The 21,665-nt window shown below is 41.7% G+C and overlaps 1 protein-coding gene across 1 annotated transcript; it reads right to left on the bottom strand.

Moving 5' to 3' along the window:
- Positions 1-1,586: 1,586 nt before the first annotated feature.
- Positions 1,587-20,575, bottom strand: AQP1 (aquaporin 1 (Colton blood group)). The gene is made up of 4 exons (XM_008922385.4): positions 20,092-20,575; positions 5,370-5,534; positions 4,890-4,970; positions 1,587-3,361 (listed from the first exon to the last, which is right to left on the bottom strand). The coding sequence occupies exons 1-4, from the start codon at positions 20,479-20,481 to the stop codon at positions 3,182-3,184; spliced, it is 816 nt and encodes a 271-aa protein (XP_008920633.1). The 5' UTR covers positions 20,482-20,575; the 3' UTR covers positions 1,587-3,181.
- Between the last annotated feature and the right edge of the window lie 1,090 nt (positions 20,576-21,665).

The following is a 21,665-nucleotide window of genomic DNA, read 5'->3' as shown; positions in this document are numbered from 1 at the left end:
ACATCCCTGCCCATGGCAGCGAGGTTGGAACTGGATGCCATTTAAGGTCCCTTCCAGCCCAAACCATTCCAGGATTCTGTGATTTTTTTGCTCTTAGAATGTGCAACAAGTATAGAGATTTGTGCCTGGGAGTCACCAGAAAACTCCTATCAGTCCACAGGTCAGGAATTCTCAGTGCTACATCACAGGAGCTGTTCAAACAAATGTTTAAGTCCCAGGCTTGCTCTGTCAGGGAGATTTTGTTGAGTTTCTGGCTGATGACATTTGCTCACTTGACATTTGCAAGTGGGTTTCAATAATACTTGCTTCTTCGTGCTTTTAATTCCTTTGCTGGGTGTCTTCCCGATGTTTTACTGAGATGATAATAACTTTGAAGTGTTCTTGCCTAGCACAAAGCAAAACCCTTTGTGCCAGGAGTGAACAGCCATGGCCTGAATTGCTGTTCTCAGTTCAGGATCTAAGCACTACAAAAGCACCTTAAGTGCACTATTAAGCTTTGCTTTCTTTAAGAAGAAGGGAGGGGTTTAAGCCTGGAATGCTGCTGAATTTTTTTTTCTTAATTTAATTTCCTTAAGAGCCACTCTAAATTGTTTAAACATTATCACTGTGAATAAATGATCTAGTGGAAAGTGTCCCTGACCATGGCAGGGGGCTGGAACTAGGTGATTTTTAAGGTCCCTTCTAACACAAAACTTCCAGTGATTCTATGATTCTATAAAATACACCAAAAAAAAATCACAATTTGTTTACATTGATTTGGGTTGTTTCTTTAGTGTTTTTTCACTAGTGAAACAACTATGGTACATCTTTAATCTATTTTATTTATCATTTTGGTGATCATAAGCCAGTGCAGCTAACATGGCATAGGCCTATTACATCCTAAAGGAGAAGCCAGTCTTGTTTGTCTTCAAAGTTTTGGACTTTGAAGTGCAGAAGATAAGCCAAGATATAGCTCTTTGCAGGGTGTAGCCTAAGGAACAAATTGTGAATCTCACATTTCTTCCATCACCAGCAGTGTTAATTTACCTCAAGCTTGTCAAAACAAACTGTTCACTTTGGGTGACTTCTGCAGCTGTTCTGGCTCAGATTTTGTAAGGCAAAAAAAAGTTAATTTGGAGTCAATGGGTGCACTGGGACAACAGCAAATAAAATTGAAAAGGTGTTCTGGAAAGTGGGTAGAAGGTTGTGGGATCTGCTTCATTTCTAAGTATAATTTGGATAGAGTTTAATTCCAGGTGAGGGCCTGCTTTGCCTGCCATAAAAACAAGGAACACTCCTTTCCCCAAAAAAGGTAGCATCAAATTAAAAGAGCAGTCAGGAGTGGAAAAGCAGAAACTGCCTCAGTCTTACCACCTGAAGAATGGTACAGGAAATGAAATTGCACTGTATTACACAGCAAATCAAAAATCAAGAATCATGAACAGTTCTTGTGTTAGCACAACTGATTTTGTTTATTTTGAAACCACCCCAAAACCCAATCATGCTCTATGTACACAGACAATACATGGGATAGCACACCAAGTGTAGACAAGAGAGATAAAATGTATTCTGGTTTATTTTGCTGGTGATTTTCCTTTTTATTACTATTTTTTTTCATTGTACATCTGCTCAAGTTGATGAAATGATCCAACCCATATGGATTTCTGTGTCAATCCTCTCTCAATTCCCATACCTCACTGTCTCTTTAAGAGGAGACATCCCTCCCACTGCCCCTGGGGTGTTTGTCTGAATGGTGGACTGTGCTGATTTTTATTTAGATTCCCCTGGGCCTCTTTTCTTATGGAAAACTGTTTAGTGCAGAACAAGTATATCAGCATGTATCTGCTTTAACTATACTCTACAGTTAGTAGGTAAGACCAGCTAATGCCTTGGGTTACTCAGGAAATCATAAGTAGCACGCACACAAAACCAAAAACAGAAAATAGTCTTCCAAATCATTTAGAGTGTTGATTTTCTCCACGTTTCCAGTGTCATTTATTTTGCTAAGCACTGCTGCAATTCTTTTCTTTCCACTTGTCTTTATGCTCTTGTTTTCTTACAAAACAGTATACTAGGCTTTCTGTATAAAACATATATATAAACATATATATATATATATATATATATATAAAAAACAAAGCAACGACCCCCAAAATGGACTTACACACAGGTATGTATTTGTCCCTCATTAGAAAATAGACTGTGTGTACATCTATTTGTTGTCCCTGAATGTCACAGCGCTGGCTATTGGAATGGGGTCACAAAGAAAGGGGACTTCTTTTCTCCTTGTTTTGCTCTAAAACATGCAGATAAATTACATAAGATGAACAAAAGCAGAGTAGTCACAGGAACAATCAGATCCTGTTCACACACTGGCACCATGTTGTTCTTGTGGCCATTGTTATTACTACTCTCCTATTTGACTTCTAGTTATTACTTCCCAGGAATTAACGTATCTGTACATTTCTTTGTCCCATATTTTCTCCCCTCACCATGAGCTGGATGCAGATTTAGGGAGAATGAAAACATTGGAAAGTCTAAAGGATCCCAGGACTCTGGAGATTTTTACCCTGCTAAACTTTTATCAGAGAAGATCAAGCATTTACAAAATTACGGTTAATTCTACATAACAAGTAATTTTTAGTGGCCTTTCATTCCAAAAGAGACTTTTGGACAATGATTTGAGATAGATTTTCCTGCGCATTGCTGGCATTGGATACCAGCCTTGCATTTTTGTATAAATGCTTTTTTTCAGATGTAAGTCCCACATTATGATGGTTCTCTGTCCTCAATATCTATTCTTTCAGCAAACAGACTGGTCATTTGAACTACTTATCATTACTGAATGATGTGGTGGAAGAACTGCCCATGCTAAATACACCAGAAAATTTGGTGCTAGCAGGGGAGGGGTTAAATTTCAGCCCAATTTATTTAGCTCATGCAAAGGTGTCTAAAAATGACTTCTTGGCCCAAAGACTCTATAATTGAAAAACCACAGATATAAAAAAAAAAAATAATAATATTATTAGGATTGGGGGCATAAAAGGGAAAACCGTATTGAATTAAAAAAACCAAAGTACTGCTTGCTGGTTTACAAAGAGTCTATAACACTGATAAAATCTTCGGAAACCAATGTGCTGCTTTTTTTTTCTGTTTTTTTTTTTTTTTCTTTTTTTATTTTCCCCTCTTCCTTGTTCCTCCATTATTTGGGCTTCATTTCCACACGGGAGTTCATGTCATCTCCTTCCAGGTCATACTCTTCCACCTGGCCACTGGTCCACACCTTCATGCGGTCGGTCAGGTCGCTGGTCCTGGGAGCCAGGATGAAGTCGTAGATCAGGGCAGCACTTGCTCCTCCAATGATTGGGCCAACCCAGAAGATCTGAAACACAGATCCAAGCCCAGTTAATGCATCAGGTCTTTCTACCCTTGAAGCTCTTCTGCAAAGTTCCTCATTCTCACAGGAAAAATTACGCCGAGAACATTAAATTTACACCGAAACCTGAATGTTTACTTAACCACGTGGCAGGAGACCAGGAATTTCTCACCATGAATTGGTGATAGACCTGGAGGTGAATAACTGTGACTGGGTTGCCAAGTTCTGACATTTAAAATCAAGTATCTACTGCTAAAACTTCTCTGCTGCTCCAGGTAGGTTTGGCAGCTGAGCACAATTTCAAGGACAACAGGGCATTAGATTCCATTCTCCCATTAACTTCCAGTGATGAGTGAATTTGAAAGTATTACTTAATGAGGACCTAATTAAAGGTTTAATTTCCTACTAGCTGCTCTTTAGTTGTGATATTGCTGTAATTGAACTGATCTAACCACTCAAGGCAAGTGAAGTTTGGAAGGAGAGGTAATAAAAGGATTTTAGTAGACAGGTTGATTTTATTAGAAATAACTGATGACATTGAAGGATTTGAAAGGCCAAAGAGTCACTGAGTTTGAAAAATTTTTCTTTTATTCAGCAATACCACTAGTGTAACGTAATTATTACCTCCATCTCCTTCTGCCTGCACAAAAGATAATAATTTTTCTATTAAGTTCTGAAAATACCAGCTACTAGCTTAGTTGCTTAACTCTAGAATCCCAATAGAAATTTTTGTGGGAAATATTTTAAAATTTCCCCAGTATCCTTATTTTGTATTTTATTCTTTAGATTAAAATGACATCCATACCCACAGTTTTCACAACCCGTTATAGTATCACTCGATTTCCACCAATGCCTATGCAACTGACTGCCAAAATCATGAGTAGGAGAGTTGGAACAAGCTACATTTTATATATTCAAGAACACATGCTCATTTACAACTTTTTTATCAGCCTTCTTTATTGAGCTTTGGTGAAATCAATAAATTTTTGTGAAGCTGCTCATTTTAACCACATTTAACCACAGGGAATAATCTAAAATTTATAGTGTTTCCAGAGCACTTATCCTTGAAAACACATAAGCAGGCACTTAAAACTTTAAGATGCTGAACATTTTATTGGCTCTCAAATATTGGATGATCCATTTCAGTTTATAAACCTGCTTAAGAATCTTCCTAAATTGGGTTTTACCAGATTAAGCAGCAGCACTTTACAAACTCGGTTTAAACAATAAATACACAACACAGGATTTTGTGTAATAAGGTTTAAACATGTAAAATGTTCAAAATAAATAAATATAAGGGGAAATAACCAAAGAAAATCTACTGCATTACTTTGAACACAGAGACTGAATGAGCCTGAGGACTTTCTGATTGCCTGAGGCTGGTTAGGAGCGAAGGGAGACTTTTTGTTGTTAAATGAAGTAGAAATGGCAGCTCACTGAGCTGGTCCTATTGATACGTGTTAAAGTGTTTCTGATCTTGTGGGTTATGCATATTCAGAGGCTCTTTTGAAGTAAAGGAATATATCCAACTTACCCAGTGGTTTTCAAAGTTGTTGGCGATCAGCGCCGAGCCAAAGGATCTGGCCGGGTTAATTCCACAGCCGGTGTAGTCGATCTGGGAGGGGGAAAGAGAACCAGTGTGAGGCACATGTGGCACCCCCATTTCACACGGGGCAGGGGGCAGCCTGCAGCAGGGTTTGGATGCTCACAACAGCTTTATTCACCCCACCCGTTCTTCCTCGGAGAAAGGAGGAAGAATGTTTGCCACAGGTTTGTCCTGTCCCATCAGGAAACCAGATCCTACATGGCAGTGCCTTCCAGATGTGCCACCTCACCACTCGCTGCCACAGCCACACAGCCCACGAAAGAAGGGCTGTGTGTGTTGCAGAAACAGGGAGAGTCTCAAAAGGGGAAGGAGAGGGCAGAAACTATCGCTGCCCCATCGTCTTCCTGCCTTCACTGGCTCGTCCCGGGGTGGGACATGCAGGTACAAACTGTGAGGGCTAAAACTTACAGCAAGCAGATGCCCCAAGGCAACAGAGAGACCGATGGCCAAGGGTGCTGATCCCGAGACATCGTTCCTTCTCCGGTCCGTGGTGGCCAGGACACACAACACCAGCTGGAAGGTGGCAATGATTTCGATCCCCAGTCCTTGGCCTGCATTGATTCCCTCTGAAAGCTGCAGGGGGGCAAGAAGGACAATGTCACTTCATGTTCCTACCTGACTTCAACCAGTGTAACAAATTTTTGTAGGATCTATTTTCTCATTAGGAAAATGGAGACCTGTACAGTCGTTTCTTTCCTCGGGTGAGTTTTGCTTAATGGGGGGAAAATAAAAAAAAAAAAAAAGAGGAAGAAAAAGTGAATGGAAATTAGTTTTGAACCTTGCACTGCTGTAGTCAAGTCTAGGCATAAGCAAATTCCTTGGTGATTCACCATGGTTGAGTGGCTGCTGAATCCAGACAAAGCAGACACTCAACAACTGCACAGAATGAGAACAGAACTGATCTACACGTGAGAAACAAATGAGTCAGAGATTCTCCCTCAGCAGAGTTTACTTTTTCAGAAGTGATTTGTGGTGCCTGAGGGTACTCACTCATTGCTTCTGAGATTTCCACATTAATATTAAGATATCTATACCGGGAATCAACTGGCTGAAAATATTCCTCTAATGCCACGTGCAATGACCTGAGATATCAAGTGTTTCTGTGGGACTGGTGGATATAACACAGATTCTACAGAAGACCACAGGTGACTAAAAACCCTCTTGATGTCAATATTTAGGCAATGTATCCCTAACTTGGACAGGTAATGGATGTAATCATTGGAGAGGAGATCCATTCAGCTGATGAAATGTAGGTGACTACTGAAAGCTCTGTCTTTTATTTTGTATAGATCTCATTTGACTACAAAGAGCTTGGGCACTTAACTCACATGCAGATTTTTTTTTGGTATCTTTGACCTAAATTAAATCTCATTCAACTTCTTTGGGATCCATAAAAGAGCACCCACAATTAAGGAATCCTCAGGAGTTGATGGGAGAAATATTTCTATTTCCTCCTGAAGCAAAGCAGATTGTCTAGAAAAACTCAGACTGGCAGACATAGATATTCCAATGGTATCATTAGTCATGAAATCAGCAGAGTTTCTTATAAATGTAAATGCTGTATGACACACTGAAACCACAGTAATCACATAAATTAACATTACAGTCTAGAAATGATGCCAATATTTCAGGAGTACTGATGGAAATTTGTGCTTAACAAGAAACCATGGAGCTAAAACATTTTTATAACAAGTTTTGAGTTCTCCTTCTAATTTCTGTGTTCAGTGGTGTCTTCAATAAGTCAAGGCAAGACTGTTACTGAGCTGAATAACTTGGTGTTAAGCAGAAATAACTCAATTGCATGGACAGGATGAAACATGAGCTTGGACACAGGCCAGAGAAATTGAGACTGGGAGCGACTCGGAGTAGGAAGCAAACTCTGCAAAACTTCTGCTCAAAAATACTGCTGTCAGTAGGTTATCCCTTCTGTCAGAGCCTCTTCATTGAAAATTGCTGGGTCATACATGGCAAAACTATAATTACATGTTATTGTAATCTGTCTAGAATAATGAAACTATAGGAAATCGTGCCATAAATCTGATTTTGTGGGTTTATGCCCTAATTTTCCCCAAACTAATATTTCAATGACATTAAAACTTAAAGACATTTAACTGAACTCTTTCACTATCCACCTTTTCTACTCACTTTTCTTGTTTCTTTTCCGTGACAAAGTAGCATCATATCTAACTTTTAAGCACTGAAAAAAAAAATCTCAGTTTTTAGTCAGCATAAATCTGATTAGCTACACAAAAACAGTGAAAATAAACTGATTTCCAAGTCCTGCTAATCTGAAGTGCTAATAATATATTTTTATGTCTTGTTCTTCAATATGGAGGAGTGATATCCTCTCAGTTAAAAGCAGTTTTTCCACAAATAGAAGGGAATTTTGGTTGAAATGGTGGATATTTTGGTTCCTTCAGCATCCCTACAGTAGAAATGGAAATCAGTTAATGAAACCTTCAGCATTAATAGGACTTACATGTGAGAAGTATCAGTTTGAAATAAATATATATGTATGAGGCAGCACTGAAAATTGCATGATCCAGAAATTCATGCTGAATTCCTGATATATCTCTAAATTGATGTTCTATTACTTAAGTCATCCCCTGTTAAAAATAAACACTGGTTTTCACTGCAAAGATGGTGAGATTTGTGGATCTCAATAAATTAGGCTTCAAATGCATTTTCCTGATATCAAAAGTAATTTAGGAATCTGGATTGCAGACTCCCTGGAAAATCCTACTCACATTTGGAAGGCCAAATGGCCAAACTTAAATCCAGGTGTCTTAGCAAATAAGTGACTGATACACACACGCCCAACAGCAGAGAACAAACCAAATTCTTTTCTATCATAATGCAACTTTTAAACCCCAGAGAATCCATATCTGAGATCTGACGCATCAATGTCAACATTTCACAAGCCCTGACATTTTAAAAGATTAAACCATCAGGCTTCCCCTTCGTTGGAAGGGCTTCTGTAAAAGACAAAAGACAATGAGAGCAAAACTGTGTTTTAAAAACCTGTGATAATCCTTTTCTTTGAGAGGTGGAAATCATATTCTTCCTCTCCCTCCAGGAAAAACACATCCTCCAGCTGACGTGGCTTGAGGTCATTCTCCCTGCTAATCAACACTTATTGACGGGCTGTGTGGAATCAAAGAAAACCTGGAAATGTCATAGGAAAGCTCTTGCTTTCCTCCAGTGTGTAATTTTACACAGCCTGCCAGGAACGTAAGATCCCAGGGCAAGGGCTCTGGGACCTGTTCCAAAGCAAGGCAAACCCAGGCAAACCTTGGAAGTTCTGCTTTGCTGTGGCATAACGGGGAGAGTGGGGAGGTGTACCTCCTTGTATCAAGTTAAAATGTACATATGCATGTGTATATTTATATTTATATCATCCTTGTTCACAGAGTATTTGTGTTACCCAGCTAACAGTGCAACATGGGGCATTTTGCACCTTTTGAATCTGCTGGTTTAAGCTCTTGGTGGAACCAGGTAAGCACAACCAACATGACTTTGTTGTCCTTCCCTTGTATTTTCCATTTGTTATTCTGGTTTTTTTAAGGGAAGCTTGGATTTTTTTAGGATACTTGGCTCAAGAAGCTTCAGGGCTGCCTAAAGCTTAATCCAAATCTAGTAGGAAGCAGTACTGTGCATTAAACCTGACTAAAAATCAACAGCAGGTCTTAACATCTGGCAGTCTGCTACAGAGAACATCAAGAATATGAAGTTACCATATCTCTGATGCCTAAATAGACAAAATAATGCCTCAAAACATAATAAACAGCCACCTCTACTGCAGTGTTGGGGTGAAGGGCCTTTTCCAGTGACTGTACCCACACTGCAATGACATTCTTCCCTTCATTGGTCACAAGGTCTGTGGGTTGATATTTGCCTCTGATGAATCTGCTGGAAACCTCTGACATCTCATCCCAGCCAAAAATGGTCATTAAAGTCACAGCAAAAAATGTCAGAGGAGAGGGAACAGCTCAGTTCTGAGCTTTTCATGCTTCAGACTTGGGAGACTTGAGTAAATTCAGAGCTGGAAGGAACCAAACACACTTTAAGGGCTGAAAATGAAACACACAGGCCCACATTCATCTCCAACACAGTTTCCCACTTCCCATAGGAGTCTACCCAGGCTTCTTCTCCTTTTTTGTTCACATGAATAATTCCATGAAACTTCATTTTTAAGGCACTATTTTGACAGAAGAGGGACCAGAAACACAAATGAGAAATGGGTTACATCATTGGCAAGAGCTGAGAGTTAAATGTAGATACATTTATCTGATCAGCTGAATCAGTCTTGGCTGCATTAACTTGAACTGAGTAATTGTCTCTTGGCTGTCACAGCACCCAGAAGACAAGTAGAAACCTCCATGTAAACACACCAAGGGAGGTGTATCCTGTGAGCAGAATTCCACCATTTCCAACAATAATGATTCTATGATTAATATTTTTACCCCAGTTCACTGTGAATCTGAACAACTTCATGGAATAAAAATCTGCTGGAACTCAATAAATGTACAGAAATCAAATCTTATCCAGAAAGCTCCTGGATTGCAGAGATGCAAATGATTGGGACCTAAGGAAGCACTTAAGGCAAGTTGGAGCCCTCTGCTTTGCATTACTGGAGATGGAATGGGTCCCCATTCAAATATTAACTTTATCTGTTAATGCTGCTCCTGAGAAATCCAGTTTGAATTCAGTGCTGACCCTGCTTTGAGCAGGAGGTCGGATCAGAGACCTCCCGAGGTCCTTTCCAAGCTGAAATATTATATAAGGGACCTCAGTTCTTTGGAAAGGTTCTTCCTAGGAGAAGGTTTGGGGCAGGATTGCCTCAGTGCTGCTCTGGCTCAACTAGAGCTAGAGCTAGTTAATGCCTAGAAGCAGCTGGTGACAGAAGGAAATAGAGGAACATCAAGGGGTGGATCAATCCCCGTGAAGGCTCTGAACAGATCTACCAGTGATACAACACATACAGGTCAGTGACTCGAGACATGAGCTGTAATCAAACAAGGCCTGTTAAACCTGAGGTAAATATTAATGAAAAATCATTATCTAGCCATGAACATGGGAGTAACCATCTGAGAGGAACACCTGCTTTTTGTCCTAGGAAATGGGGAGCAGTCGCGTTGCTTCCAGTTCTCCACATCAGGCAGGAGGCAGGAACTGTGGAATTTGTTTCTCAGAAGTGCCCTTAGCTGCCATGTTTAGCTGACTGACTTCCACAGCAACAATTTGGGCAAATTAATGGTATGTTTTCTTTCCTTTTGATTTTTTTTTTTCTTTATATAATTTTTTAGGACAGGATATTTGTCCGTTGTCCGCCTTCAGAAGAGAAATGGGGACAGGAAATTAAACTGGCCCAAGGTAAACCCCACTGTGTACTTCTCTGGTGCCTTCATATTTTTCTCATTATGAGCAAAAGTATATCAAGTCCAAACCTGTTTCCCGTTATATGGATAAGACAGTTTGTTATGCAAGGTGGTTCCATCACGTGGTGCTGTGCTCCACCTCATCCAACAAACCCAGGATTGTAGCTTCTAGGGTCCAGCTTACTTTCATATAACAGGGATTAGTTTCTCATTGTTCCTGAAAAATCATAGGCCTCTGGAATTGGAGAGGTCTATTTTTTAGCAGGGGAATGTCAGCTTTCCCCATTCTTATGAAACGCCACTGCAAGCCCTGCTGGCTGGTGTGCTTCAGAAGGAGAAAATTTAAGGCAAAGCAATTTAGTGAGACATATCACTAATGGCTGGGACTTCTTTTCTTTGCATATCTCAGCCATCCCCACGAAATTATTACCTTATCTCTGCCATGGCAGATATTTTTCTTAAAAGTAGATCTTCAGTATTTTATTAAAAAAAAACAAACTCTTGCAATCTTACTGCATTTTATTCCCGCAGCTTAAACTTTCCCTTCTTTGATTTTCCTTCTTTTTCTTAATAAGTGAAGCCCTTCACATGAATTTAAATGGTTCATTCTCTCTTCTTCACCCCTTGCTTGAAATATTAATTATGCTTCTTTATACCAACTATCATTTCAGTGCTTAGCTGGGCAAAGTTCTTCAATACAATGTTCTTCAAATGTAACCTCAGAAATTCATATCCCTACTTCCCTGCAAACCATCTCCTTCTGCCTCACCTGCCATTTTTTCAGACTTTTCTCACTCTTTCAGCTCCAGCTCTGTCATGAAAAGAACTCGATAACTTCCACCTTGATAACATACCTTTTTTCTGCTGGAATTCTGTCCCAGATCTCCACAGCTATAACTCTTCCTTTAATTGATAGTCAAAATTTATTCAGAGATTTTATCCCTGGCTATTTAACTGCAGTTATTCACTTTAACAATATCCCTGTGAAATGGATGTTTCTATACCCATTGAGTGTTAGGGATTCAGAGAGTACAAAAGTCTCATTTTTTTAGGAAGTAGACAGGCAAAGATCTAAAGAGTTTCACTTAAAATTATATGACAGGAGCACTCAGAACCTGCTTATGAATTAGCTTTGGATCCTGTCCTAGATCAACAACAGAAACATTCAGCAGAACCTGGGGACAAAACATATTGTCCTCTGTTAGATTATCCTTCCTATAAATACAGCCTTTAGAGCTCTAAAGGAGACTCATTCAATTCCCAAAGCAGAAATCATGTTTTCCGTTCTTTGGGCAGCAGACACCCTCCAGGAACAGGATTAACCTCCCTCCTCCCACCCTCCCTGAGGGCTGAGGAGAAACCAGCCAGGGCTTTGTGTCACAGCAGCCTGCTGAAGAGAAGAGAGATGGTTTAATTTATATTAAACCAGAGCACATAAAGTTTTTATGTCAGGCCAGTGACAGGCAGTAAAAGTCAGTCCCTCTATAGGACTTGCATTTGGCACAGCTGGCTGGGGACAGACCATTTGCCTTATTTACACTTTCACTTTTTCATGTGCCTCTGGGAAAGCTGTTTTTGGGGAAGCAATTTTTTTTGTTGTTAAGTCTTGCTGCTGAGAAATAAACACCTTCTGTTCAGAGGATGAGGAATTGTGAGATTTCGTATTTTTTTTCTTTATCCAGCAAATAGTTAATTTTCTGTAACATGTGAAGCACTCATTTATATCACAGAGCTGTTTGTGATCTCCTGTATTACCATCCCAAAAGGAGACAGTCTTTCAATGGAGAATTTTTGGGAATATCTGAATTTTGAGCCTAATAGGATCTTCCTTTCTATGTTGTTACTGGAATAACCAGCTGGATTTGCACAAACCTCACAATATGGTTCTTGGCATTTGCACCAAGGTGATATTTTATATTTCTAGACAAACACTCCAGCAAAACTGTGAAGTTTTCAAACTTTCCATGTCTGAGGGAGTACATACAGTCAGTCTTGTGCAGCCTTGGCATTTCCATGGAGTTAAAAAGCAGCTCTGATTATGTGTAATGTATTTCAGGAATTAGGGGAACAGTTCCAGCTCCTTCATTTCACCACCTTGTTCATCAGGCAAAAAGTCATAACAAAGGAAGGAAAAGGGGCCAAACCCGACCTTACTCATTCCAAACACAGTCAGCATTGCCTTCAGGAGAAGCTGTGTGTGTGTGTGTAAGGAAATGTGCCACAGTTCTGCTCTGAAAGCATCCATTGACTTCCCTGGGCACAGAGTTAGTGTCAAGAACCTGGAAAAGTTCAGGTTTCTGTGATACCTCTCAGTGGTTCCTCAAGAGGGGATGCACGGGGGTCACCCAGGGAAGCACACAGAGCATTTCTTTACTCCTTTCTAGTCTACAAGTGCCAAAAGAGAAACCCATTGCAGAGATTTCAGGCTGCATTTTTGCCCTCCTGCTGTTTATAGTTTCCTCCAGGATGCCTGTCAGGCTCTGTATATTTGATCTAACAGATCGATGTTTTGCCTCGGCCTCAGATCTCATCAGTGGAGCTGCAGCAGATAAACACCTGCACCAGCTTTGGCTCTGGATGCCAGGAAGAGCAGTACTTCCCCATCAGGTTACACATTAATAAATACTCAAGGACTGCCTGCTGCTCCCAGCCAGGCCAGGAAAACCTCCAGGAGACATTCAAATGTTCTGTGACATCTGCATAATTATTATTCTGGAGGTACTGATGGGCACAGCCACAGACCATGAGGTCTCACTGTGACAGGTACCAGATCAGCACACAGGGAGAAGCTGCCCCTGCTTACCTGTAATAAAGAGACAACACCTAAGGGCAGGGAAATTCAGAAATTTAAAAATACAGATACATAACATACAGATTGTTTGTTCTCTATAAAGTTGAGCACAAGCACAATAGCTTGGACTGGTTTCCCTAACTCTGGAGTAGGGATTTCTCTGAGAATGAAGATTTCTTTGGCATTTTCGATTGTGGTACCAGGTAAAGACCTCTCTGCTATTGAATTCTCTCCATTAAGCTACAGAATGGACAAATAAGCAAAAACGTACCACTGCTCTAAAGAAAACAGGCAATTTCCTCTCGAGACAAACAGGAAATTTTTCAAGGGCTATTTTTTCTTCCTTTGGTACTTGTGATGTGGTTTGGTATCCTTGCTTTAAAACTGCTTCTCTTAAAAATACCTATACAGCCCAGATAGTGATATTATTTAGGATTCTCTGATTAAAGAAATGTTATCCTCGACTCCCTGAAGGTTCACATTATCTGTTGAAGCCCATGAGCTCTGCTACAAAATCTTCTATGTTTTTTCTTACCATTGGATCAATTTACCCAGAATTGATCCATAATATCCATTCTCATGTTTACTGTGGAAATTTCCATTTGTTCCCAGGCTGTGGTTCTTGCCATGTAAGAGCTTTAGGCACCCACTAACAGAGTTGTTTTTTTTTTAAATTCTTTTTAAATTTAAATTAAAAAATGGAATTTGGGCCAGAGATAGATCTACCACTTTGGTGTGTGAACACACATACACACAGAATATCCCATACATATGGCACAACACATAGAACCCTATGGAAGGGGAAAACCATTTTAACTTTTTATTCACCAGTCAGGAAGGGTGGTGGCAAAATGAATTTCCTTATATTTCACACTTAATCCTACTTAGTTTGACAGCTGGTCAAACACAGAAAGAAACTGTTCTCTGAAAATCCCAGCATGACTCCATTTGAATTACAATAGTAATTTATCTACCAAATCAATAATGGTTTTAGGTCTATGGCAACTCAATGTTTTGCAACCTCCTGTGCACTCCTTTAATCAATTTCTATAATTTCTATGTAGAAATAAATAAAGGGCATTTTAATCTGAGTCTTGCAGAGCATTTCTGAAACAGTGAGCCAGATGTCCTTGGGTCCTCTGGATGTGGACCATGGTACAAAACCCCCCTTGAACCACTCTGTTCTACCACCAAAATGCTGCTGGATGATCACTAAGGCCTTGCCTTGTGCCAGCAGTGGCTGTGCTGCTGCATCCCTGAGTGTTCTCTGCCAAAATCTCGGGACAGGGCTGTATTATTATAGAAGCACTAAGCAAATATTGGAAATGGAAATTAGATAATAAGCTCTGAGATCTGAGATAAGGATTGGAGCTGTAACCCATGTTAGCCCAAAATGCTCCAGAGAATGGGTGATAACCATCAGGTTATCAGCCCAAATGTTTCTGCTGTCACTGTGTGAACTCATTAGAAAGAGGCCAAGACCGTGGCCAGTTTTTGAGCAGGTGCCTTTCCTGTGTCCCACCTGCCCGGCCTGGGGCGATCCAACACAATGCTGGCAGGCCATGAAAGACCTCTGCTGCAAAAACTGACGTTGAACAATGAGCCATTGTTGTGACAGCTCTTTGTTAAGAAATAAAAATCCCAGATTAATCTCATGCGCCGAAACCATTTTGCTCCCTCCAAAAAATGTGGTGACTTCTTGTGAAAGCCCCAGCGCTCGAGGACGCAGATGTGTCCCAGCAGAGACAAGGCTGGCAGGACAAGCCTATGTTGGATCAAAAACAGGGAGTGCAGGGGGCAGAGACAGGGAGAATGAAGCTCCTGGCTGCACTGAGGCTGGAGAAAGTCACAGTATATAATCTAAATTTAAAAAAAAAAAAAAAAGGCATCCAGGGATTTTTTAATGAGCGCTAAAGGTCAGCAACTCGGCTGCCTGTCCCGTCCATCCAGCGGCACCTCTGGAGCTGCAATTTTCCACACTGACTCAGAGGAAAAGCAGCATCACTTACTCAGTTGTCCACTCACACTGTCAAGCCCTCAGTTTATTTTGGAAGTTCTTCCAACTCAAGCCTCCTTTGTTTAATTTGAGGCTGAAGGAGAACAGACCCGCAGGGCGCGGGCGAGAGGAGAGAGGGAAATCACAAGGCAAACACTGAGTCATCGAGGGCAACCAAGCGAGTCCTGCTCCCCATGGTCAGAGGGCCCCCAGTGGCTCACTGGGCTGGACCAAATGTTGGGAGTTTGGTGATTCCCATCCGAGATGCCCCCTGAGAGAACTTTCTAAAGGATTGGAAAGATTCAACGAGAAATATCAGGGTAAAAACTTCAGTGCTGACCCAGGAATACCATTAAAAGGTGTGGCAGCTCTTAACTTTACGAAAGGGAATTCCCAGTGCAGGGGCAATTTCTGTTTTTACTTGAAGTCTCTGTGCCTTGGAAATTTTTTGGGAGAAAAATCACTAGGATTGACGCCCTAGAGATAAAATCATGTGCAGGAGATAAGGATCCATGTATCCTGTGCTCCATCCTATGTTCCAGTCTCTTGGAGACAAGAGATTGTTCATCTTCCCCAAATACCAGAATAAGGTTGGAGCTGGGGAACATATCGACAGCAGAGAAAAAAACACATCTCCATCATAAGGGTTCTAAGCTGCTCTGCTGGTGCTGGATCACAATCTCACATAGTGGGACTAGTTATGGAAAGAGGACTCATTCCCACCCCTGGAAGAGTTCAAGGCCAGGCTGGATGGGGCTTGGAGCAACCTGCTCTAGTGGAAGGTGTCTCTGCCCATGGCACAGGGCTGGAATGAGATGGGCTTTAAGGTCCCTTCCAAACCAAACCATTCCACATTTCTGTGATTCTGTGGGGAGACTTTGGTGAGGGTGGAAGGTGTCTCAAAGCAGCAGATACTGCCCTGGTGTGAAGAGTCAAGGACAGCAAAGGTTTCCTTTCTCCCTGACTTTCAGAAAGGATTTGGGCACTGTTTGTCACCAGAGGATGTTGCACCCATATGGGAACAAATTCTTCTGCCACAGCTTATCCATATTTGGGGACACTCCTCTCAGCTGTAGTGGCAGAGACACAGCCAGTCCAAAGGGTGAAAATCCAAAGGGTGTTCCAGCAACAGGTGACTTTCCATGCTCCAGGAATAGCATCTATATGACTATTCACCTATCTTAAGAAAATGCACCAAACCTCCAAATCCACTGACCACAGATCTCTCCTTGCTTTTCCAGAAAGAACCTCAGTTACACAAACAACATTTATCAGTCCACCGAGGAGTGTTTTCTAAACCCAAGTCCTTCTATTTGTTATTCTTGGTTGTTTTTCTTTTCTCTTTATCTACCCAAGCAACGTTACCTTCAGGTCTGTTTTTCTTGCCTATACTTTTTGATCCACTTCTAACTTTTAAAACAATATCTTTCATCACAGACTTTGAAGGCAGAGTTTTCAAATATTTTCTAAATTATAGCCCTGAGAGTTAGGGGGCACATTTCCTGGCACTCCAATCCGTGTGCCCAAACACAGAAAATATGAAATTGTAAAGCGGTGTCTGCGTTTCTTACAAACTCTGATTAATGGAATATATAAAATTAAACTGAGCGAAAGAAATTTCCTCAGAATGCTTTTAAAAGCTTGATAAAAGTTCTCCAGATAATCATTGCTGAACAACAAATATTGTGTTACCTTAAAGCACGGGAGGCAACTCTCACCCGTCTTTCCTGCTTGAGCTCTCTGTTGGCCATTAACTGCTCGTGCTGAATAGTTTCTTCCATTATCCAAACTACAGATCTGTCCTCACTAGACAATAGCCAGCTCTGCTGGCAGATGAGTGAATTTGGGATTAGGTATTCTCTATTCTTACAGTTTTACCTAATGGAAACTTGTAACGTGTAGTAAATCAACTTCCAAAAAAAGATACAATATGATGCAAGGAAAAATATCTGATTTTTTTAGAGAGCAAGCACACTGCATACTCCTCTTTCAGCTTTTCCAATTCTTGAAGTTTTTACTTTGGCACCCACACCACTACTAGAATATATTGGAAGTTAAGTGTTTTAAAAGGATTCAGTAATCTAAATACCTCCCTGAATATTGTCCAAAATGTCTTACTTGGAATCAGCCAAAGTAACTAAAAATATTTCCTTTGACTTCAGTAAAGTTTGGATCAAACTATTAATGTGTGACTGCTTTGCTTGTCTTAGTGTAAAACAGATCTTAATATGGAACATGTTAAAGGAACATCCTGCATTTTCATTCTCCCTTCTTTCTCTTCAGCCTTGCACCTTCCATGGCTGGGTTTTGTGCTTCATTTGCTTGTGTTTCCCTTGTTCTCTTTGGGCAATGAGAAAGACACAAATTTATCCCACCTAATTCTGGATACTTAGCAGAGGATCTCAAACCTGGAGCCTCATCATGCCAAAGAAGACCTGGGTGTCTCTGGAGGACAACTTAATGGATCTAAAGGCTGAAGTCCCTCTCTTTGTCACTCTTTCTCTGTGAACTAGAGAGGAGCCTATGGAAGTGGGTTCTCAGCTTGGTCCCTCAGTGCAGGACCTACAGCTGGGCAGGATAAATCTAAGCTCAGGCATGCAACCCCACCCAGTATCCACTGGGAACACTGGATGGACACTCACTCCATTAAACTGCTTCCATTTTTTCTGTTAAGAAAAACACCTCTCCAAGAGCATGGCAGGGTCAAGACAGAGAACGAAGTCCCACACATCCAAGCCCTCATCCAACCTTATCAAACAAGCATCTCAGTAGTGAGTCTACACCTCATTTCCCACAAGAAGGGCAGGAAGACAAAGCATCTGGCAGGGATGCCAGCTCTGTCCCTCCCCTCCTTGTCCTTGGGCTAAAAAGCATAACATAAAAGCAACTGTCCGTGGTTTCTCCTTGTCCTGTGTTTGCTGAGGGAGGCACCTGGTGCTGGGCTGTGGTTTCAGGATGTGCCCTGTTGAGAACAGCTCTGCACAAGCACAGCTCAGACCCAATTCCCCTCTCAGTTCTCCCCTCCCCAGACACTCCAAGCTTGTCACTGGGAAATGAATGGATTTGCTTTCCCTTCCTCTCTGGTTCTTTCCTGCAAGGGAGAAGAGCAGCTGCTGCCCTCCCCATCCCCAGGGAGGTCTCCCCGCTGCTCCTCTAGCCAGAACATTTATAACTAGATGTGAAAGAGAAAAGAAAAAAAAAAAATCAAAATTCTGAGTTTATGACAATGACAAACACTGAGACCAGGGATTTTAGGAACTGTATTAATTCATTGCACAGAAACTGTGGTCAAATTTGTAAAAATTTATATGATGGAGACTTAAACGCTGCCCGGTTTTGCCTTTGTAGCTCAGGGAGTTACTGACTGAGGAGCAAGAAGACCTTTACCCCCCTTTACAAATGGCCAGTTTTAGGGTTTTTGGTTAGAGAAAGGAACCAGTCATCAGGATTTTATGGATGCAAAAGGCAAAGGCCAAGCTTAAGTGCTACCGAAACCAGACCTCCCGTGTTTAATGGCACTTGGACCTCTCGAGGAAACCACTTGGGTGGATCCCCTGTCCCATGTGGTTGAGCTGCTCCCTCTGCCAGTGGTTTCAGAGGAAAAGATCGTGTATTACACACACAGACAGAGCCTCCTGGAGTCAATAAAATTGTTTGCTTTTCTTCCCCAAAGTGTTTTGAGTCAACCCATCAGAATTTCCAAGACGGTGGTGGCAGGACAGAATAGCTGCAGGCACCAGGCTTGAGGGAGGAAGGCAGCCAACTCAGAGCAACACCAGGGTGGATGACATTGAGCTGCTCAGGAATCACCTTAACATCAGGTTTTATTATATTTTCAAAAACGGGCTCATCTTCTGAATTAGCTGTAATGCCACAGTATGCAAAAACCATATTAATATTTTGCCTAGATTATTTCAGAAAATATACTGTATCTGCAGCTTTATGTCCCAAATATCCCTTCAGTTAGGTAGATCTTTCAAATTAGCTCAAGTTAAAAGTATTCTGCAAGAAAGGGGCAACAGAAAGTATGTGAAATACCTGTTCTTAAGAGATCAGGTGAAATAAGTGACTAGAAGGCAATTTCCATTTATAGTACTGTGTGTACTGCAGTGGCTGTAGCACTGCCTCTGACAGTGGGATGATTTCAAGTTTAAAAGTGTATTTAGCCTTTTTTTCTCCTATTATGGTACAACAACAACAGCAAAATGACAACATTTTGAGGAGGAGGAGTTGTGGGCAGGCAGTTTTTAGGCAGCATGATGTGAGCATCTGGCTGGGAGTGGGATGAAACCTGTACCCCTGTTACCTGCAGCTGCCTCACATCTTTACACCTGAGAATTCAGAGTTTGTCCCATTTTTGCACAGAAATACACAGAAAGGGCAGCTGGGATTGTGTCAGGCAGGATCTGAGCACTCTGCCTAATGCAACAGGTAAAGTTCACAGCTTTGGGGACAGGGTTTCTCTTGCTACACATCTCTCCCTGCTCCCACAGGTTTTCATTGCAGTCGTCATCAGGTTACACAAACCATTAATTAGTTATTGAAAATGAACCACATTCACAGAAGCCAAAACAACACTGGTAAATGCTCATTAATCAGCATGTCACCTTAGAGACCCTCAGAATCATAAAAATCAGGCAACTGCCAGAGATTTCAGTGTTAAATTGTTGTCAAGAACCACCTTTCAGCAACTTGGATGTAAAAAACTGAACATAAGCAAAACTCATCCTGACCAGAACATCCTAAAGCTCCGAAATAGGGGTGGGGAGGAAGGACCATCCCTATGACACAGATCCATCCTGGAATCAGGCAGGGCTGAATTCTCTGCTGCAATAAGCAGTTGGCTGCCTGAGGTCACCATCACTCCCCCCCTAGACAGGTTACAGGTGTTACATTTCTACTTGGAAAAAAAAAACACCACAAAAAAAAGAAATAAAGAAGGAGGAATTAAAAGTTTCTACTCACCGCATTGAGCCCCAGGAGGTTGTTTGGGAGAGAGGAGGTGACTCCTGACAGAATTGCAGTGGCCACCACTGCCCCCAGGCACTGGGCAAGGATGTACATGAGCGCCTTGAAGATGCTGATCTGGCAGCTGAGCAGCAGCCCCAGGGTCACAGCCGGGTTCAGGTGGGCCCCACTGATGTGGCCCACGCTCTGGGCCATGGTAGCAATGGATAACCCAAAAGCCAGCGAGACCTTCACGTTGTCCTGGGACCTCGTGGATGTTTTGTTGCCCACCACGGGGAAGCTGAAGCCCAGAGCCGAGCCAATGCTGATAAAAATAAAGAGGCTCATGGCAAGGAACTCAGCCACCACTGCCCTCCAGAACATTTTCTTTTTAAACTCACTAGCCATCTTTCCTCTTTCTCTCTCTCCCCTCCTCACTTTCCCTTCTCCCTCTCTCCCTTCCTCTGCCTGATAGTTTTTCCTTTGAGGTCTGAAGAGAAATCTGGAGGAAAAATACAGTCCTTGGATTATTTATAGGGCTTTGGGTGGTCTGTAGGAGGGAAGGGGTGTTGCACAAAAGGAGGAAAGAACATCTACATAGATGCTGACTGTTAGATTGATGTAAGACACTGCTTGCCTGCCAAAGTTTTTTCTTCCTTTTTTTTTTCCTTTCCCCTCCCTTACCAGCGTTCGATCTCTGCCGCCGTTTTTAAGAGGCTTTTAAAAATTCCTGGAAAAATCTTTAGGAGCGCCTCAGGAATTTTTTTTGTACCCTCTACTTCTTGAACTCCTGTGTCATCATTCAGCACGGGGATTGGAACGAAAGCTTTGATGGGATTTCTGTCTCGAGCCGGACTGAAACAAAAAGCAAAGTTATCTGTGCAGGCTGGTGAGTTATTCCTGCTCAGCTTCAGCGGCAGCAGAGAACAGCTCAGAGTAGTAAATAAGACTGACAACTAAATCCACACTCCAGGGACTTCAGCACCTCTGTTTCATTTGGAAACAGGTAGAAATGTCCTTTCTCTTGGCTCTGTGGACTTGGAGGTGTTTTGGATGCCAACTCGGACGGCTGCACGGACACACTTGCGGATTTACACGGCTCTCACGAGCTGGTGTTCACTGAGGAGGGATCAGTTTTAATCTCTGTGTAAAGCTGACATAACACTGAGTGTAAGCTGGAAGCTTTCTGTGGATGCAAGTCGGATGCTGAGGGGGAGGTGTTTGTTTTTTCTCCGTGTTTTTTTTTTTTTTTTTACTATTTTATTTTAATTTATGTCATTTCTTCGCTTTTTCTCTCTCCAAAGCACAGAGGTGTTTCAGGGTTTCCCCAGCCTTTCTCTTCTGACCAGCAGGTTAAAAAAGCCAGTTTGGGGGCTTCCTGCAGTGAAAACCTGTGTGTCACCACTCAACTGTCCTGGTTGTCACCAGGGAGACTGGCTGCTGCCTCTGAGCCACAGGACTGGCCAGAGACGGGGACAGAGGGGAGAGCAAGGGAGAAGGGAAATTACATGCTTGGTTTTGCAGACAGAATGAATTTCCCGGCAGTGCCAGAGTGTCTCTGAGAGCAAAAGGTCCGAGTGCCTGGTTTATCT

The sequence above is a fragment of the Manacus vitellinus genome, unplaced genomic scaffold (assembly GCF_001715985.3).
Source record: "Manacus vitellinus isolate BGI_N305 unplaced genomic scaffold, ASM171598v3 scaffold_12_pilon, whole genome shotgun sequence".
Taxonomy (NCBI): domain Eukaryota; kingdom Metazoa; phylum Chordata; class Aves; order Passeriformes; family Pipridae; genus Manacus; species Manacus vitellinus.
The sequence above is the reverse complement of the archived record's forward strand: the minus strand, read 5'-3'. Positions and strand labels throughout refer to the sequence as shown.

Bases quoted from the DNA above. Each gene is read 5' to 3' on its own strand.
- AQP1 (XM_008922385.4), bottom strand. From the start codon at position 20,481: ATGGCTAGTGAGTTTAAAAAGAAAATGTTCTGGAGGGCAGTGGTGGCT. The intron at 4,971-5,369 runs GTAAGTTTTAGC...TCCCCCTCCCAG, and splicing joins CCTTGGGGCATCTGCTTGCT to ATCGACTACACCGGCTGTGG. The intron at 3,362-4,889 runs GTAAGTTGGATA...TCTGTGTTTCAG, and splicing joins ACAACTTTGAAAACCACTGG to ATCTTCTGGGTTGGCCCAAT.